Source organism: Macaca thibetana, chromosome 7 (genome assembly GCF_024542745.1).
Source record: "Macaca thibetana thibetana isolate TM-01 chromosome 7, ASM2454274v1, whole genome shotgun sequence".
In the NCBI taxonomy this organism is placed as follows: domain Eukaryota; kingdom Metazoa; phylum Chordata; class Mammalia; order Primates; family Cercopithecidae; genus Macaca; species Macaca thibetana.
The window spans coordinates 102820876-102839883 of NC_065584.1; the positions used below are offsets into that span (position 1 = coordinate 102820876).

Genomic DNA, 19008 nt, shown 5'->3' on the forward strand with positions numbered 1-19008 from the left:
GTTACAATTATTAGTGATGCACAAAAAAGACAGTCGACAAAATAATATACATATCAATTTTTGATGAATATAAAAGATAAGTAAAATATCAATGGAAATGCATCTCATATTTTTAATTAGTTCATGTATTCATTAATGGATGTTGTTTTAAACTAAGAAAGAAAATTGATGGAAAAGAAAGAAATTTTGTTATTGAAATGTGACCCAATTCTTTAAACTATTATTTAGTTATATTCCTAAAATCACATATTGGTCTCTTATCAAAAATTATTTTTAATCTTCTCCCAGCTGATAATTCTTTTAGGTTTGTCCCTCTCCAGTTGTTTGAAAATAATCGAAAACTACCCAACTTACAAATGGATTTTTCCCCAGTCATTAGAGATTCATTTTCAACACCTGTACCAGTATTTTATACAGTTCCTTCCATTGTACTCTGTAGCGTTTCACTCCTGAGATTTAGAGTGGGTGAGAAGTTTGTTCTTCCTTTTGGAGAGTGTGTGTGTGTGTGTGTGTGTGTGTGTGTGTGTGTGTGTGTGTGTGTTGGGGGTGGGGGCAACTGGATAAGGGGCTCTGCATTTAATTTTAGAAAAAAATCCATGTGAGAGCTGTGCATCTGCAAAATCCCTCAAAACTATCCTTGCCTGAGTACATGCTGGAAAGACTTCTTGTTCTGCATATTCTGGTTTGAAACCACTTGTGTGGACACTGTACTGTATCTCTGCCTATTACATGGCATGGAAATTCTAGACCTCATCCCATGGGACAGTGGCTCTTGCCCTTCAGGGTGTGTATGGATAACGTGAGGTCTAGTAAAAAGTGCGCTTCCTCATGGACAATAACAAAAGACCGGAAACAATCAAAGGGCCTATTAATAGGAGGTTGATGGGAGAAACTGTGGCATCTTGGAATAGTACAGTGGAATCCTCTACAGCTGTAAAAAGAATGAGTGAACTTCAGTGAAAAAAGTCAAGTATAGAACAGATATGGTATGTTACATTTTATCCAAGAGAGTGAAGAAGTGAATGTAAATCCATATTTGCTTATGTAAAAAATTTTATCTAAGAGAGTGAAGAAGTGAATGTAAATCCATATTTGCTTATGTAAGAAACGATAGAAAGATAAACTAAAACCAAACTAAAATGATTATCTGTAGGAGGAAGAGAACAGGATGAGGAAAATCAGCAGAGGTGGGACAAAATTTTGCTTGAATGTACCTTGTTTTGTGGTTTTGACTTTGAAACAATGTCTCAGTTTTTACATCATTATAAAGCACCATTAAATCAAATGGAAAATAAAAAACAAAGCAAGTCCTAAAAATTAAAGGCAAAAATGAAACAAATAAGCCTAATTGTATATTACAGTGGTGGCTTCACCACACAGAAAGGAGTTACTACAAATGACTTTAAAACATGGCTATGTTTTCTATGTGCCCCTAGTAGGTAGATTCTAAGGACAGAAAGAGCTGCAAAGATTGTAGGTTGAAGGTTGTTTTCAGTAATCATATTATTAGTAATAATATTGAACTGTTATTTTGAAACTCTCTCTGATATACTGTATGTTATTTATACAAATTAGGATAAAGCAGGTAATATTATGAGTGTTAATAGGGATCAATATTTTCTGCATGAGAAGAAACACAAATATAAAAGTAAAGAAGTAAAAGCTCTGTAATTCTAAATTTGATTTGAAAAAAACCAATACGAAGTCATGATGTTTTTTTCTCTTAAGAATTTTTTTCCTAGCTATTTTTACAACAAAGACCTAAAATAATAACCACCCCAGTAGAGATGAGCACTCCAACGATCCATGTTGTGGTCTTTAAATTCCATTGCCCTCCAAAACCATCCAGGAATCCCTGGAGATATGACTGATTCAAAGGCTGGAGTAGAAAATGTAAAAGATGAGCCTAGAGTATTATTTTATGTCAGAAAGCAGGGATGCTATGAAGACTGTTTATTGGCGTTATGTGAGAAGACACAGGCATAGGCTTTCACTTCCCAAAGATGAAACACCAAGCTTCAGAAATAATAACTGCTAACTACGATAGAATGAAACACTTCAAGTGTGTGTGTGTGTGTGTGTGTGTGCACATTTAAAGAACAAGCATTGGTAATGCTTTTCAAAACCAAAACAAACCAAAACAATCCTCTCATTGGTCACCTCTGGAGGATACTATGGGATGAATTCGTTATTCTAATAACTAGTAATAAAGAAAATGAATTTATCTTACCTGTCCTGTATAAACTGTTTCCAGTGTAGCCAAATAGCTGATGAAAGGAACTTTTTATTTTTAAAAGATTTCCAGCTAATACATGCAGAAGGAATACCATGATTATAATGTCACCGTTTTGCAGCCACTAATGAAATAATGGACCTGGGCAATGATCATCAGTGGCTGCTAAAATTGCTAGGTGAAAGGGAACTTTATAATAATCAGATTGAATCCAGTGATCAGTCTTAACAGCACAAAGAAGTTTGTCTCGTGTTGTGTTACAGAAAGAAGCAAACAGCACCATTTATGAACCCAGAACTAATCTGGGCTCTGGATACCTAGTCAGGTATCATCAAGTGTTCCTGATTATAGGAAATGCAGTAAGTAGAGGAACAGGTGAAATGACCCATGGGGATACAGTGAAATAAACAGACTGTGAGAATTTTGTGGGACAAGTGACCTGGGATCTTCAACAATCAATCAATCAATCAATCAATGGAAAGTTGGGGCAGAAGGTAGGGGAATCCTATAGATTAAGAGACCCTAGGAGACATTACTAGATGTGATGTGTGGATCTTTTCTGGATCCAACTTTCAGAAATCACTTGAAAACATTTGGGAAATTTTGACACTGAATGGTATTTGGTGTTAAGGTGTTATTAGTATTTTGATAATGCTACAACAAAACCATATGTTTCTGGTTCTTCTACCCTTTGAATCTAAGTCAGAGGCCACCCAACTCTGTAAAAGATCACATAGTAAATATTTTAGGCTTTGCAGGTGGCCCCTGTTGTGACTTTAAGGTGATGTCTTCTGTAACTATTCAACTCAGCCCATGTATTATGGAAGCAATCACAGACAATATGGAAACTAATGAGTCAGGCATGGTGCCATGTGCCTGTAATCAGAAACTCAGGAGGCAGAGGGAGGAGAATTGCTTGAAGCCGGGAGGTGGAGGTTGCAGTGAGCTGAGATCCTGCCACTGCACTCCAGCCTGGGCGACAAGAGTGAGACTCTGTCTCAAAAAAAAAAAAAAAAAAAAAGGGGGGGGAACTAATGAACTAATGAGCATGGTTTTATGCCAGTAAAACTCTGTTTCCAATAACAAGTGACAAGCTATAATTTGTTGACCTCTGGTCTAATTCATTGGGTTTGCGGTAAAGCCTAGGAATGTATATTTTTAACAAGCATGCCAGGTGCTTATGATCAGGCAAACAGCCCTGGGAAGTGATTATAGTTATCCCTTCCATTTTCACACCAGAAAACAGGCTTGAGTAGGAAAAATGACTTGCCCAGGGATCTGCAGCTAGAAGGTAGCAGGGCTGTGTTTATAGGGGAAAATCCTGGCTGCCATGTCCACTCTCTGCCACATTCACCCCACTGGAGGATGCTAAGGAGAAACAAGGAGAGAAGGCTGAGAAGAGCGCAGGAGGAGAGAGAAGAAAGTTTTTCTGTGCATTGTATCCCTAACTCAGCAGTCTTCTTTAGGATGAGGCAGAGGCAAAGGGAGTGAGACAGAGCCTGAACACGTGCAGAAAGCCTAGAAGATAAAAGGAAGATATTCTGGAGCATAATGTCAACTTCCTCACCAGGTCTGAGATCCAGAGTTGCCAGACTTTGCAAATAAAAATACAGGACACCTTGTTAAATTTGAATTTTAGAGAAAAAAAAAACCCATATTTTTAGTACAAGTATGTTCCATGCAATATCTGGGACATAATTATAATTTTTTAAAATGTTTAACTGAAAGTCAAATTTAACTGGGCATCCTGTATTTAATCTGGCAGCCCTGCTAAGGTGTGAAGCAAATTAGTAAAAGCATTTAACAAAATATTGGTGGGAAAGGGGTCAAGGGCACCCCCTGCCGAGGGACTATGGGTCACCAGGAAGCTGCTTACAGGGAAGGTTCAGAGTTCAGAGACTGAACTTCCTTGGCCTGGCCAGATTTTGGAATAGGCACTTGACCCTCTCCTGTAAGTTCTTGGTTTGTAGTTGACCTTGACATGGATATCCTAAAGCCTGAGTTGATCAGGCACCTCTGGTCTCTCTACACAAAATCCAGAATCATTCAGAACCCATCTGGTCTCCGGGTATAAAAGAAATTTTATGGAGATAGTGACATTCTCGTTCTGCTCCAGCTTGATCTCTAGTATACCGGGAGTGATCATTTTTCTGAGAAACAGTCTTAATAATGCAACCAGGATTGCATTCTTTAATTAGTGCTCATTCCCCATGAGCACTTTCAGCCTCCAAGATTTTTCAAACTCCCATCCTCTTTGTGAGCGTGTGTGATAGGGCAGGGAAAGGCAATGATTGGTGGAAGGTACCAAGGTAGCCATGGGCGCTTCCCCAGTGCAATCCAAAGATCTGTTTCCCTCCAAGTACTTATTTTTATTTCTAGAATCATTCCTTGGAATATTTCCTGTGCATTATTACTTACATCTCTTTTTTCAGGGTTCAGTCTTAAAATACTTAATTATCTCATTGAGAGCTTGGGTCAGTAGCTAATATTTCTTATGCAGTGCTTGGGCAAGGTACCTTATTTTCATCTGTGATACGGGGGTGATAGAAGCTTCTATCACACAGGAATGGAGAGAGCTTAAATAAGGGATGTATGTAACATGCAGTGGCCAGCACTCATTATTAATTAATTAGCACTACTCTTATTGCTCATATTACTGTTTCTGGTTAGTTTATGTCTGGCTAAGTTTTACCATGGGATATATTTATCAATAATTTTCTACCAGGGAAGGCGTTGACCACTACCTTTCCCAAACAGGGTCTCTCCAAAGAATGATATTGGTCAGCCTGGAGGAAAATCAGCCTGGATTTTTATGGGAAATAAGGAAATTTGAGGAAATTAGGTTTGTTATGCTGCACAGTAGCATGTAAAGACACACACAATGAACAGTTACTGTACTTTGTGTATACACTTTTGCACTTAACGATGCTCAATGGGTTTTTACATACATAATCTCATTTTAGGTTGTTTAGATTGTTGCTTCACTCTTATTTTGAAGATAAGGAAACTGAAGTGCAAAGGGTGTTAAATGCTTGTCAAAAGTGACATTTAGAACCCAGCGCTTCTGACTTCCAATGTCATGCTCTTTGTTGTATCACAGGCTTCTTGAAATATTTTATTACTAGTCCACTCCTGGAAGAATGGTGTATAAACTTCATCCACATTGGCTGTGCTGCTTGGTGAGAATTTTGAAGATTCTTCTCAGGGGAGCCTCTGTGACCAATTAATATCCTTCTGACATTTTTTTTTGCTCGAATACTTAAGCGCGTCACAGTTTACACCCAGGACACTTGAATTTCTGTCTGTAAAACTGGAGCTTTCAATCTGGAATACCTCTTCTGGATTGTGTTTAAAATTATGAAATGAGACACACACCAGCATCAATTTGTAAGACTCCATTATTGAAAATTTTTCACCAAGAGAAATGTTCCTATATTCCTGACTTCTATTTTTTTAAATCAACAAACCAAGTGCAATAAACCAGTCTACAATATTCTATCACAAACATAATTTTTCTTTTAAAAATATTAATTTTTTAATATAGTAAATAGAACTTAAATATAAGGAAACCTGGTTTCCTTATATTCACACTATTTTTTTACTGTTTTTAAATTTTCAAATGTGATACATGATTATCACAAAATTTCAAACAGCATAGGAATATATACATATATGTGTGTGTGTGTTTATGTGTGTGTGTGTGTGTGTATATATATAGATATAGCAAAAAATGGGTTTTTCTCTTTGGTCACTACTCATACACTATAGAGGAAGCCACTGGTTTGTTGGTTTTCTGGACATTTTTCTATGCATTTTCAAGGTTACATGGTATCACTATATATTTGCATCTGTATCCACATATACATTTTTACATGAATAAGAATACTAAAATATATTTTTCAATGCCTTGTGTTGTCACTTAATATATCTTAGATATATTTACATATCAGTACACATAGCTCTACTATATTCTTTTTAACTGATGTGTATAACTTGAACAGTGAACACATTTTTGCCTTTAGAATGAATGAAATAAACACCTTAAACTAAACATTTTTGCTTACATGAGTGAATATCTTTCTAAGACTCCTAGAGGTGAAATTCCTGGGTTCAAAGTCACTTGCACCTTTAATGTCGACAGATTCTACCAAGATGACCTCAGAAAAAGCAGAAACATTTCTCACCAGTGGCGTTTGAGAATAACTCTTTCCTCACCCCTCTCAAACACAAGATAGCATCAATTTTTTTCAATCTTTCCCAAATGACATTCAGAAATGTATGTTTCTGTTGTTTTAATTGACATCTTTTCACATGTTTGTGGCCATTTCTAGTCCTTTTGTGGATCATCTGTTCTTATCCTGTATTCATTTTTCTGTTGGGTTGCTTTTCCTAACTAATTTGAAGGAGCACTTTGTATTATATGGATTTTAATTCTTTGTCTGTTACATATATTGTACTTTTTTGGTCATTTGTCTTTTAGCTATGCTTATGTTGTCTTTTGCCATGCAAAAGCATTTAATTTTTGTAAGTTGTATCTCTAAATCTTATTCTTGATGGCTTCTTGAACATGTGTCTTATTTAGGAAGGCCTTCCTTTTCTGAGGGTATAGAATACTTTTCTAAGTTTTCTTCTAATATTATTATTGTTTTGTTTTTTATGTTTAGCTCTTTAATCCATCTGGAAATGATTTTTGTATATGGTGTGAGGTAGGTATCTAAGTGTATTTTTTTAAATGAATAGTTCATTGTCCCAATACTTTAATTACTAACCCATTGTTTCATATATTAAATTCGAATATTTATACATGGGTCTGCCTCTGGACTCTCTAGTTTGTTCCATTAATAAATTTGTCTAACCTATGCCAAAATGCAATGTGTTCATTACATAGTTTGATAAAATGCTTTGCTATCTGATAGAGTAACTCTCCCTTGTTGTTGTATTTCAAGTATATCTTAGTTTTTATCAAATAATTACTATTTTAGATGAAGTTTGGATTCATCTTGTCAATTTCCATATACCATTTCATTTCAGTTTTCATATATATTGTGTTAAATTTTCAGATTAATCTAAAGGAGAAATGAAAGATGTATAACATTGAGTCTTCCTATTCAAGGAAATGATACAACTTCTCATTTATTCAGATCTTCTTTTATGTTTTTCAATGCTTTTATTTAAATAACCTTGGGCATTTTCTGCTGAGGTTTATGCCAAGGTGCTTTAAACACTTTTGTTGTTATTGTACAAACAATCTTATTGTCCATCGTATTTTGAAGTCATTGCCACTGGCATGTGAGAATAGTTTGATTTTTGTGTGTTTCTCTTCAGATAATGGTTCTAACTGCTTTTTAGTTCATTGTCTTGAATAGTCATATCATATTCAGACAACAGCAGTTTGACATTTTTTTTCAATATTTCTATCCCATTTAAAAAATTCTTGCTTTATTGCGTTGGTTGGGACCTCTTGAAAAATGTCACATAAAATTCGTGATAGAAGATACCTTATATTTTCCTAAAGTTTTGTCAGTAAATATGATATTTAGCATATTCAATAAAGGAAGTTACCTTCTGTGAATTAGACTTTTAATTAGAAAAAGATGTTGGGAATTTTTGGCATTTTTGAAAAGATGGTTTTTCTTCTTTTATCTTTTAATTTGGTAAATTTAACAGTAGGTTTCCTAAGGTTGAGACATTCTTACATTTCTAGGGTAAACCTTATTGAGCTGTAATATGGAATTCTTGTAATATATTGCTGATTTGATGTAATATTTTATTCATATTTGGAGAGTATATTCATAACAGATAGTTTTACACACATATAGATAACTATGTGTGTTGATATTTATTATGTAAATGTATATGTAAAGCTGTATGTTAAATTTGACTGATTTTGTCTTCAGGGATGTTTAAACCACATAGAATGTTTAGGAAAGTTTCTGTCTTCTTTTGCTATGAAAAAGTATAAATAAGACAGAAAACTTTAATAGAACTCACCCAGAAAACCATCTGAACCTTCTACATTTTTAATGTATAGATTTTTTTTTTACAATTGTGGTTTTTGTATTCAACTTTTCTATTTATCTTAACTTTTAAAAAATTAATATTTTTTAGTAAACCAATTAATGCATGCACACTTTCAAATTTATGGCTATAATATTCTTAACATTTTACATTTGTCTCCTCTACATCCCTTATTAATCTTGTCAAAAGCTTATGTAACTTTTGAGAGAACTAACAATTGATTGTGTAGATCAATTCTGGTTTTTATTTTCCTTTTGGCTGGTTGCTTTGCTTTGTTTGTTTTACACAGACTAATCAGTATTTATTTTATTTTATTGTTTATTTCTTCTTACTTTCCTTGCATTTGTTTCGTGACTCTTTACTGCCTTTTTTTTTTTTTTTGCTGAATCCTTGTTTGATTTAATTACATTTTCACTATTTTAAAAATAAATGCTTAAATGATGTAATTTTTTTTCAAAAATTACTTTAGTTGTATTTCATAGATTTCAAGAAATGGGACATTAGTTACTGTTACAATCAATACTTTTACATTTTATTTTCAATTTTTTCTTTACCAAATAATTTAATTGACCAAAGACAACTTTTAAAAAATTATTTTTTTCTTGTTAACTTCTATTTTATTATATTTGATACAGAAAATGTTTCCTATTTTTACTTCATATTTGTTTTTTATCTTGCAATTCCAGATTTCCTTTGAGATTTAATATGTGATTGATTTTTATAAATGTTTTTTAGGTAATTGAAAATAATGTGCAATTTTTTAAAGGAAACTAAAAGATGCAATCACAACACTCATATCTACTTATTGAAATTCATTATTTGTATTTTTAAAGTGTATCTTCATTTATGTTGTCTTCTTGATCTTTCAATTTGTGAAGCATTTTACTTTTCTATTATAATGATAACTTTGTCAGTTTTCTTTTATTCATAATTTGTTTTTACTCTTTATATATATACACACACACATATGTATTATTTCTATATATTTTTATAAATTATTATATAGTGTTGCTATGTTAATTGGAGCACAAACTTCATCATCATAATGGTGAATTTTACCAGCTTTAAATATAATATTAAGTATGATATAAATTTAATATAAATTATTTAGCCTCACTTTAATTTTTGACATTTTGAATCCTTTTTTTCACATATATATGAAACAACAGACAATGTGTAAATCACGATAAAAGAAATGTAATTGGCTATATATATCTGTATATGCATATATATATACACATGTATATGCACATATATGCATATATGTAGCAATTATATTTTTCTTTTATGTATGGTTGTATTTTTAGCACTCTTCCATTTTAAATGTTTTCTGCTATTTTGTTTTAGACATGTCTATTTTAAATAACATGCAACCTGATTTTTTTAACCTAAATTTCTCTCTCATTTAAGAGGTAGTATAACTCCTTTGTACTTGTTGTCTCTAGTGGTGTTTTCTAAGCTTCATTTTCATTTTGTGCTTTTTAGTCATCATTATCCTACTCCCCCTTTCTGTAGTCTTTTTGGTATTAGTTAAAGATTTTGGCTTTATTTAAAAAAATGGTTTGAAAGCTATATGTACTATTTCTATTCTAGAAGCTGCTTTAAAATTTTAGTAAGCATATTTAAATTTAAAATGTTAATCTCAACAATTAATCACTGTAAGCTTCTTTTTTCCTCTCTATAACACACAGCCTTTATCAGGCTTTTAATTATTTCTATATCTACACTTCTATGCATTTATGATAGAAATTATTGGAAAGTTTCATTCCAGATAAGTATGTTAGTCGTATCAGTGGTAGTACTAATGGCATTATTAGTATTATTATTTACTTTATGTCTCTATTTTACAGGAAGCCTTTATTAGTAATTGTATTACTTTTACTACCAAATTAACAACCTTTATTCAGATTTAAATTGCATTTTTGTGGCTTATATGCTCTGCAATTTTTGTTATGTTCCAATCATTGTATAGCTTGGGTTATTTTTTCTGTTTTTCTAGAATATGTATTCAATTAACTTGGCTCCTTTATTTTCTGAAAGGGTGTAAGTGGTAAACTTTCTGAGTCTTTGCTTGTCTGAAAGAAGTATCTTCAATTGTCTTTACACTGGATACAAAGCTACCCTGATTAGAAAGTCCCAGGTTGAAAATAACTTTTCTGGCTAGGCACAGTGGCTCACGCCTGTAATCCCAGCACTTTGGGAAGCCAAGGTGGGTATATAACTTGTGGTCAGGAGTTCGAGACCAGCCTGACCAACGTGCTGAAACCCTGTCTCTACTAAAAATACAAAAATTAGCCAGGCATGGTGTTTCATGCCTACAATCCCAGCTACTCAGGAGGCTAAGGCAGGGGAATCGCTTGAACCCAGGAAGCGGAAGTTGCAGTGAGCAGAGATCGTGCCATTGCACTCCAGCATGGGCAACAGGAGTGAAACTCCATCTCAAAACAAAAACAAAAACAAAAACAAAAAAAGAAAAGAAAAGAAAAGAAAAATGGAAAGAAAAGAACTGTTCTGCAAACTTGTATTATCATTTATCTCCTAAAATTCTTCAAGTGGTTAAGGCAAACATGATTTCCCTTTTTGGAAACAAGATTGCCCATCTCCCAAGTTATTCGTTTTTAATTATTCATTATTATTATTTCTCTAACTGACCCACCATAGAAATAAGAATTTTAGGCCAGGCGCAGTGGCTCACGCCTGTAATCCCAACTCTTTGGGAGGCTGAGGCAGTCGGATCACGAGGTCAGGAGATCGAGACCATCCTGGCTAACATAGTGAAACCCCTGTCTCTACTAAAAATACAAAAAAAAAAAAAAATTAGCTGGGCATGGTGGCAGATGCCTGTAGACCCAGCTACTAGGGAGGCTGAGGCAGGAGAATGGCGTGAACACGGGAGGTGAAGGTTGCAGTGAGCCAAGATCACGCCACTGCACTCCAGCTGGGTGACAGAGCAAAACTCTGTATCAAAAAAAAAAAAAAAAAAAAAAAAAAGAAGAAGAAGGAAATAAGAACTTTAAGTAGTAATTCATCAGGACATATGTAGACAACTCTTTTGTCAATATTAAGTAGTTTTTTAAAAACGAATTCCATGTATTAGGCAAAAGTTTCAATTCCCAAAAATCTATTTACTAATGATGCAATTAGTTCCTGAGTTTTCACACATGCTGTGAATTTTCTCCCACTTATGCTAACTTCTCTAACCTGCTGGGCAGTGAGGAGTTCCCTAATGTTTTTCTCAGGGAAGGGTACCCTGGGTGTTTGTCCTTGTCAGTCACTTCTTTTTCCCCTTGGCTTTCAGTTTGGCAGATTCACAGGTGGTTGATATCCTCCTTAGGCTATTTTTAAAGACTCTCCTTACTGTCCTTCGAGATCTTACTAAGAACTGTGGTGAATTCTCTTTCTGTCCACCTCCTATCTTATTAGCACATGGTCTTCCATGCTTTTGGAATGTCTCTGTTTCCTTCCCTTGAAACACCGAGTTCTAAATTGTGGTGAGAGATTCAAGATTGTCAATTAGAAGCTAAAGTTCTCAAGTCAGATGCACACAGAATATACTGTGCCACTGCAGCAAAGAATCTAACCTGATGTTTGCAGATACTGATCCTTGGTGACTGGCATAGTCATTCTGCTGACTTCTTGCTGGACTTGCTCTTAAGGTTAGGTTTTTCTGTAGTGCTGGATTCTGAAATCTTCTCTCTCATTTCAGATTACCTTGTGATCTTTCTTCATGCTGAGTGCCAAGGAACCTACCTTCCCTCAGGTGTTATCTCTAGTTTCTAGTCTAGTTGTCTCCTTTATCATAGGTCTCCAAAGTCAGCATCTTCACACACCTCTGATAGAAGTTGCATAAAGCTGTGGCTATCTTAGAATAGGATGCATTAAAAGTGTGTCTATGTGTGAAGAGTGCTACAGATGACACTCATTCTGGCCATCTGGTCACTCTGTGTGCCTCTATCTCAACCCCTTTTAGGTGGGAGGACATACCATGCTCCCCATTCGCTGGATGCCCCCTGAAAGCATCATGTACCGGAAGTTCACTACAGAGAGCGATGTGTGGAGCTTCGGGGTGATCCTCTGGGAGATCTTCACCTATGGAAAGCAGCCATGGTTCCAACTCTCAAACACAGAGGTAAAAAGGGGGTGCATAGGAATCTTGATTGCAGGAGGGTTGATAAGAGCTATCTCAGGTCAGGACTTGCACCTACTGAACAAGACATTAGGTGGGATTTAGAGCCAGCAGAGGGAATGTAGGCATTAGTGGGAGCAGAGAGCTTCTTAGTAGGAAAAAAAAAATGAAACTGTAGGAAATGTGGTATAATTGTCAAAAGAGCATGAAATCAGATGTCTAAATTGAGACTCAAGTCATGGCTCTCTTAAATCTGCTACCCTGAAAAATCACAAATGTTTCACTACGACAAAAAATGAAAACATAGAACAGCTATGAGTTTTTCAATTGTGCCATCTTGTGGAAACACCCACTACTTAGTATGCCCACATAATATGGGTGCACAAAGGTTTTAGGTATGCCAAGCCCAGGGATGTACCAGATGGTTAATTTGGGAAGGCCAGTTTTATAACTGATAGCGCCATGTGTGAACATCTAGGAATAAAATAAACCAGGTTTATTTTATTACTATGTTTTTTACTATGTTTATTAATATGTTTACTATTAAACATAGTAATAAACACACATTATATTTTTTATAATTGTAACTTGCAATAATACAAAATGCTAGTAAACGTAAATTAATAGTAGCTGACATTTAGTGACAGGCACTTTTCTAAGCACGTTAGCTCTATTAATTCAGTAATTTTTGCAAAAACACCTGTTGAGATTCAGGTTAAAGGATGGGGGTCTGCTTGAGGTACTGAAATGGGCTGGCCAGGGTCTCACAGGTAAGAGCCTCCAAGGCAGGGACAAAGCCTGGGGTGTGATCCTAGGACTCCTCTGCCTCCAGAGCCCATCAAGATGATTCTCAGTGATGCATGGACCATGCCGTGTTGCCCCAGGGAGTTCAGTGCAGTTCCTAGGCAGTAACTAGCTCAGTCTTTCATCCCAGCCAACCTATGAAACATTGTAATTCTTTTTATGGCTCTGTTTGCTGGGAAAATGTAAACACAGGAACCTTTTAGTATTGAAATCTTATTTGAATATTCAAGAGAGTATCTTTCTTCTTGGAAGCTATGTTCGTCTTTGCTCTCCTATGTCTTGACCACTTAATTAAGTGAATTTCAAAGACTGAAAAGAAGTTATTTTTTAAAATGTGTACTATCTCATGATTCACAAGCTCAATGGGGCCTGACCACATTTCCCAAAGTAGAACAAAGTATTTTAACAATCTTTTAAAATAATGAAAGTATATATACTAGAACCCACTTGTTATGGTGTTTTAAAAAATTGCTACTGTTTTCCCAGGGGAGGAGGGGTTAGAAACACACACACACACACACACACACACACACACACACACACACACACACACACACCCCATGCATGCACCTGAACACTGCCTCCGTGTAGTTTGGTGGCCCCAGTAACAGAAGTTCTGGGCTGAGGTTGCTACTGGTCTTAATAGAAGACTCAGTCTTTGTTCTTGAGCTGGCTCATAGTAGCTAATGGGGTGTTTGCAGTTTCTTCTAAGACTCACAGAGGTATTGGCCTTAAAGGCAGGCTTTCTGCCCTCAGCCACTTCCCCTACTCCACCCACCATAGCAGCCACATACTGATAGTCACTGATCATCAGTTTCTCCATGGAAATCAACAAATCTGGATAGTCCAACATTAGAAGAGACACTCCCTGGTGCCTTTGATCTTGGCATTAGCAGCTGCTACTGTAGTTTGAGCTGAATCTCTTTCCCTGGAGGTGAAGGTAATGGAGAGTGGAAATGGGGCTCTAATACGAATGGGAAATATGAGCAACTAGAGACTTATCAGGCTGGTAAAGAAATGAGCCGAGGGGCCATCACAAACTCCAGGGTGAATAGAACCAGGCGGATGCTGACACAGTAATGGTTTGACCAGCCCTCCCAAAGTCAGCGTGACGTGAGACAATACTGGAGACAAGGCACTGTTGAGCAGCATAGGGACATGCAAAGGAGAAAAAAGACAGTGCTCTTGCCTAATTACATACAGACTAATGGAGGCAGAGAAGGGAAATAATATTTGTTCAGCTGTTGAGCTAGAGATTATTCTGTGTATTTTTATCATTACGACCAATCTTTAAATGCAGAAATTGAAGTTCAGGGTCAGTGACTTGACCAAAGTTATGCAGTGATAGAGTTAAGGAGAAGTGAAAAACAACCTAAAAACTAGACAATGAGGCCTTGAAAATGCACATATTCATTGTCGGTAAAGAAGTGTCTTCGAGGAATTGGAAATGCATTGCAAATTATACACTTGGTTCTCAAGTGGCCTGCTGGGGTTGGCCAGCCACGCATTACTTGTTTTCTTCCTACTACTCCTTATGGCCACTCCTTCAGCATGTTGGACCATACAGTCCCTTTTCGTGGTCTCATTTCATCCTTACAATACTCCTGGGGGTGGTTAAGGCAGACATTTGATTCCATCTTACAGATGGGCATGCTGAGATACTGAGGTTAATGGACTTTAACTGGCCACCCAGAAGGCAGTGGTGAATCAAGCAGTTAGTCCTATTGTTAAGGACTTTAAGAGAAACTGGAAACATGGTTTAGTGCAAACGGCAGGGAAAGATGGGTCTTGCTGCAAAATGGTCCTATGTAATGACTCAGAGGCAAGTGTGGTGATGTGCACAGAGTCTGCAACTGGGAACCTGCCAGGAATGAGAGATAAGAGGAGACAGGCGTGCAGGGGCCAGAGGGTGCAGAGCTCCTTCAGGGGGGATTTCAAAGTGAGGCAGGCTCACAAGAGAGGGAGGGACAGGTCAGAAGCCCATGTCCATTATCAAGTGAAAAATAAATGCAGCTCAGTCATCCAGATGAGATTCAGGACTAGAGAAGAAAAGTGAGGTAAAAGAGAAGAGAGTATGGGGAGTCAATGGTCAATGCGGGCCTGGCCCAAGAAGTGGAGTATGAAGGGCAGCAGAGGGCTCCACCAGCCAGTGCTGCTCACTGCACCATGCACCGGACAGACAAGTATACCAGTGCTGTCTGCAGCCTAACCTTTAGCTTGTGCTTGCGAGAGCCTCGGCTCTGCGTTGAAACTAATCAGGGAAGTTGTTGCTTTTTGCCGATTCTGAGCCACAGGACCAAGGCTGGGCTTTGGGTGTAACTTCCTTGTTCTCCTCACTCTTTCAGGTCATTGAGTGCATTACCCAAGGTCGTGTTTTAGAGCGGCCCCGAGTCTGCCCCAAAGAGGTGTATGATGTCATGCTGGGGTGCTGGCAGAGGGAACCACAGCAGCGGCTGAACATCAAGGAGATCTACAAAATCCTCCATGCTTTGGGGAAGGCCACCCCAATCTACCTGGACATTCTCGGCTAGTGGTGGCTGGTGGTCATGACTTCATACTCTGTTGCCTCCTCTCTCCCTGCCTCACATCTCCCTTCCACCTCACAACTCCTTCCATCCTTGACTGAAGCAAACATCTTCATATAAACTCAAGTGCCTGCTACACATACAACACTGAAAAAAGGAAAAAAAAAGAAAGAAAAAAAACCCTGTAAGGCAGTTTGGCATATATATATATATATATATTTATATATCTAACTATCTATCAATCTATATCTACAGAGAGATATCTTCTCTAGTACACAGAGAAGCTGCTGATACAGACAACTACAAGACTTTAACGACTCAGAAACTCTAAAATATTAATAATACAAAGGAAAATTCCCTTTGACTTAAGCTGTGGCCCATGCTTCTAATGCTACGGCTTTTCGGAGCAGAAGACCTGGACCAAGCAGAGAGACAATCTTTGGGATGGGAGCTTTGGGACGGGAGGAGCTAAGGTGGTGCTCAGTGGCTGCTGTGTGTGCCTATTACCCCAGAAGCTCACCACAGGCACATGCCAGGACCGCATGGCTGCGCTCAGCAAAGAAATGATGCCGGAGCAGCGCCCTTGCCTCCACTTCTTCCCCATTTCCTCCACTTCAGGACAATGTTCTAATTTGTCCATTCTAAAAAGTGTAATCTTGATGCTTTTGGGAATCGACGATGGCACCTATGGGTAAACACAGAACAGACAACCCCACAACACAAAACCATGACAAGAGCTGACCGCATGCATCCTGGGTGTAAGCTTCTTGCTGGAGTTTCAAAGGATGTGTCTTTCTATTCTCAGAACTTAAAGAATTGGACTTTCTGGACTAAAAGAACCACAGAAGAAAAAATAACTGAAACCTGGACCCTGCCAAGACACTGCCACCTGTCTTTTCCATCATTGCAAAGATTCCTTGGCCTCACCTCCCACTTTCAGGCCCCTGGGAAGCTTAGGAGGTTAAGAAATAGGTCCCCCATGTTATCTTTGAATGTAGACACAGCAGGCTTTAGGGTTGCAATAGCAAGAGACATGGTTGCTTGTAGGTCGTTATAACAAATGCCCCCTGGTCCTCTCAGTTTCTCATCCTGCTTCCCTAGATCCTAGACCCCGCTTCCTGGGTCTCTGCGGAGTCCCAGGTAAACCCCACTGCCAGGGAAGGGAGCCAGGTCTAGTGAGAGGCTGGAGCAGTGAGTGTTTCAGAAAATCAAGCAGTGGAGTGGGTGAGAGCCAGCAGGGGAGGATCTACTTGGCACCTGCGCCAGGCCCCTTGGCATTCTCCTCACGTTTCCAGCCCCTGGGAGGATTGATGCATCTGCCTTTGAGCTGTTGTGAAAACGCAGGGGCTGAGAAATCACTTTTGTGGGCTGGGGTAGGGGGAAGGGCTGAGGCTTCTCTGGGAGATGTCCAATGAGGAGGGTCCAGTGCTGCAGGCTTGGCATCTTAACGAGGCCTGAGCCCTGACTGAAGAGAAGGAAGGAAACATCTAGGCTGGGGCCAGCTCCCTCTGCTTCAGCACTGGGGAATCACTGCCTTCCTGGCTGCTGCCACAGACCACAGTGGGGCTGACCTCTGGGCCTCCCTGTCACATGAAACATGGAAGCCAACAGCCTGGCCCCACAGAGCTCCTCTGCTGGGGAGGAGAGGATGTACTCCTCCCAGGCCACTGGGCCCCTCCACCTTGCCCCAAGCACAGAGCTACCTAATGGACTGACCTTTGCCAAACTGGAACTCACCTCCTGGGGGCCTCTGGCCTACCCTTTTCGCTGCCAGCTGAAAAGACTGCCAGCAGCCTGGACGTCCTGGTTAGCTGAAATCAGCTGAAACGTGGGCCTCCCTATGTGGGGTTTAGGACTGAATTGTGTGTTTGTGGTTTTGCTTCTTTTTGTAGACCCACAGATATTTTTATTTGAATAGTAAAGAGCTGTGCTCAGATTGTAGCCATGGTTGGGATTTGGGATCAAGGAGGCTGGGTAGCTGGACTGGGAGGGTAGGGAGGTGAGATGGGAGTTTGGTGTGAGTTTTCTCACTGTGCTGTGCTCCTAGCCCCTGAGGACTTTGGGGAAAGCTGTTTGGATTGACCACCTCAAGAAAACCCTTTACTGTCCTATGACAATTACTTCTGTTGTCTTTCCACCTAGAGGACGACTGTGCTGGGGCTGTGAGTGCTGGATGAAACTGCACAGTCTGGCTTTGATCTGGGTAGCTAAGAACAGGTGTTCAGGGAGGGCATGGTCTGGAGGGGCCTGAGGGAAAAGTGTCTTCTGGTTAGAAGTGAGGTGCCAATGCTCCTGTTGCTTCCCTTCTCCCATATCCTCCCCTGAACAAACACTGTGTGGCTTCTGTCTTCTCGGCTGTGTGTTTCAAAACTGATAGTCACTGTTGGGCTGGGAAGAAGCAGGAGAAGAACTGGGTTGGAGATGGATGGAAAACTGGGAATAAGGACCGTGCTATGGTTTTATCTTCAGGCACCGATTCGTCATGGCCTAATGAAAGAAGGTGATTCCTTGGGGAACAAGAAGCACTGAAGGAGACCACGGTTGTCAGATTGCTGGCACCTTGGGCCCACGGGCTTTCACGTTGATCTTGGGATCATGTTCTTGTCATGTCCACTGTAAGCAGCTGGCTGTGGAAGAGTGCAAGAGAGAGAGGGGCAGATCAGGGAAAGGTAGAGAGGGAGGACCTGCCTTCCTTCAGCTCTGGCTGTCCTCTCTATACAGAGTCTGCTTTGATTTATCAACCTTGGCAGATTAAAAAAAAGATTTCTTTTGGAGAGCAAAGGAGGCAGAAAATAGGGCCATGGAAATTGCAGGGGTACCCTATGGCTCGAGGGAGTGTGGCATGTACTGGGACACACCTGTCCCTCCTATACTGGGACAGGACTGATAAGGCTTAGTCCACTGTGTATTAGTTTCCCCATCTGCAGAATAAGGGGTACATCTGCTAATCTCTAGCCCCTTCTAGCTCTGAGTTCTCAGATTCTAACAACGTTGTGCCACTGTGCCATTTTTCTCAGCACTACTCTGAAATGGCAGGACAGCCTTGCTTAGGTAGGAGGCAGTTGCTGCTGAGGGCTCACTGGGCCTGGGCAAGGCTGAGTTCCAATAAGACACTCCTCTCCTTCTTTGCCCCTTGTCTCAAAATTTCACAGTCTGAAGTGTCTGAGACGACTGTAAGCCAGGAGGGGAGTGTTTGTTCTGCTTCCCATCCTGGCATTCCTACATACCAGAAAAGCACTGTCAACGGTCTATTTATTTATTTATTAAGAGCCTAATGTGATGAAATGTGTTGTGAAATGACA

At 38.8% G+C, this 19008-nt stretch overlaps 2 protein-coding genes across 8 annotated transcripts in view; one reads left to right on the forward strand and one right to left on the reverse strand.

The window, feature by feature from the left end:
- NTRK3 (neurotrophic receptor tyrosine kinase 3) overlaps positions 1 to 17637 on the forward strand; it is a 386330-nt gene extending 368693 nt beyond the window's left edge. For 3 of the 5 annotated variants that reach the window (XM_050797633.1, XM_050797640.1, XM_050797634.1), the window contains 3 exons: positions 6898 to 6939; positions 12222 to 12380; positions 15527 to 17637. In XM_050797633.1, coding sequence (XP_050653590.1) covers positions 6898 to 6939; positions 12222 to 12380; positions 15527 to 15712 — 387 coding nt within the window. In that variant the 3' untranslated portion in view covers positions 15713 to 17637. The remainder of the gene's footprint in view (positions 1 to 6897; positions 6940 to 12221; positions 12381 to 15526) is intronic. The other 2 variants (XM_050797635.1, XM_050797636.1) reach the window with 1 other exon arrangement.
- MRPS11 (mitochondrial ribosomal protein S11) overlaps positions 1 to 19008 on the reverse strand; it is a 1182883-nt gene that overhangs the window by 587193 nt on the left and 576682 nt on the right. The gene's annotated exons all lie outside the window — the stretch shown is intronic.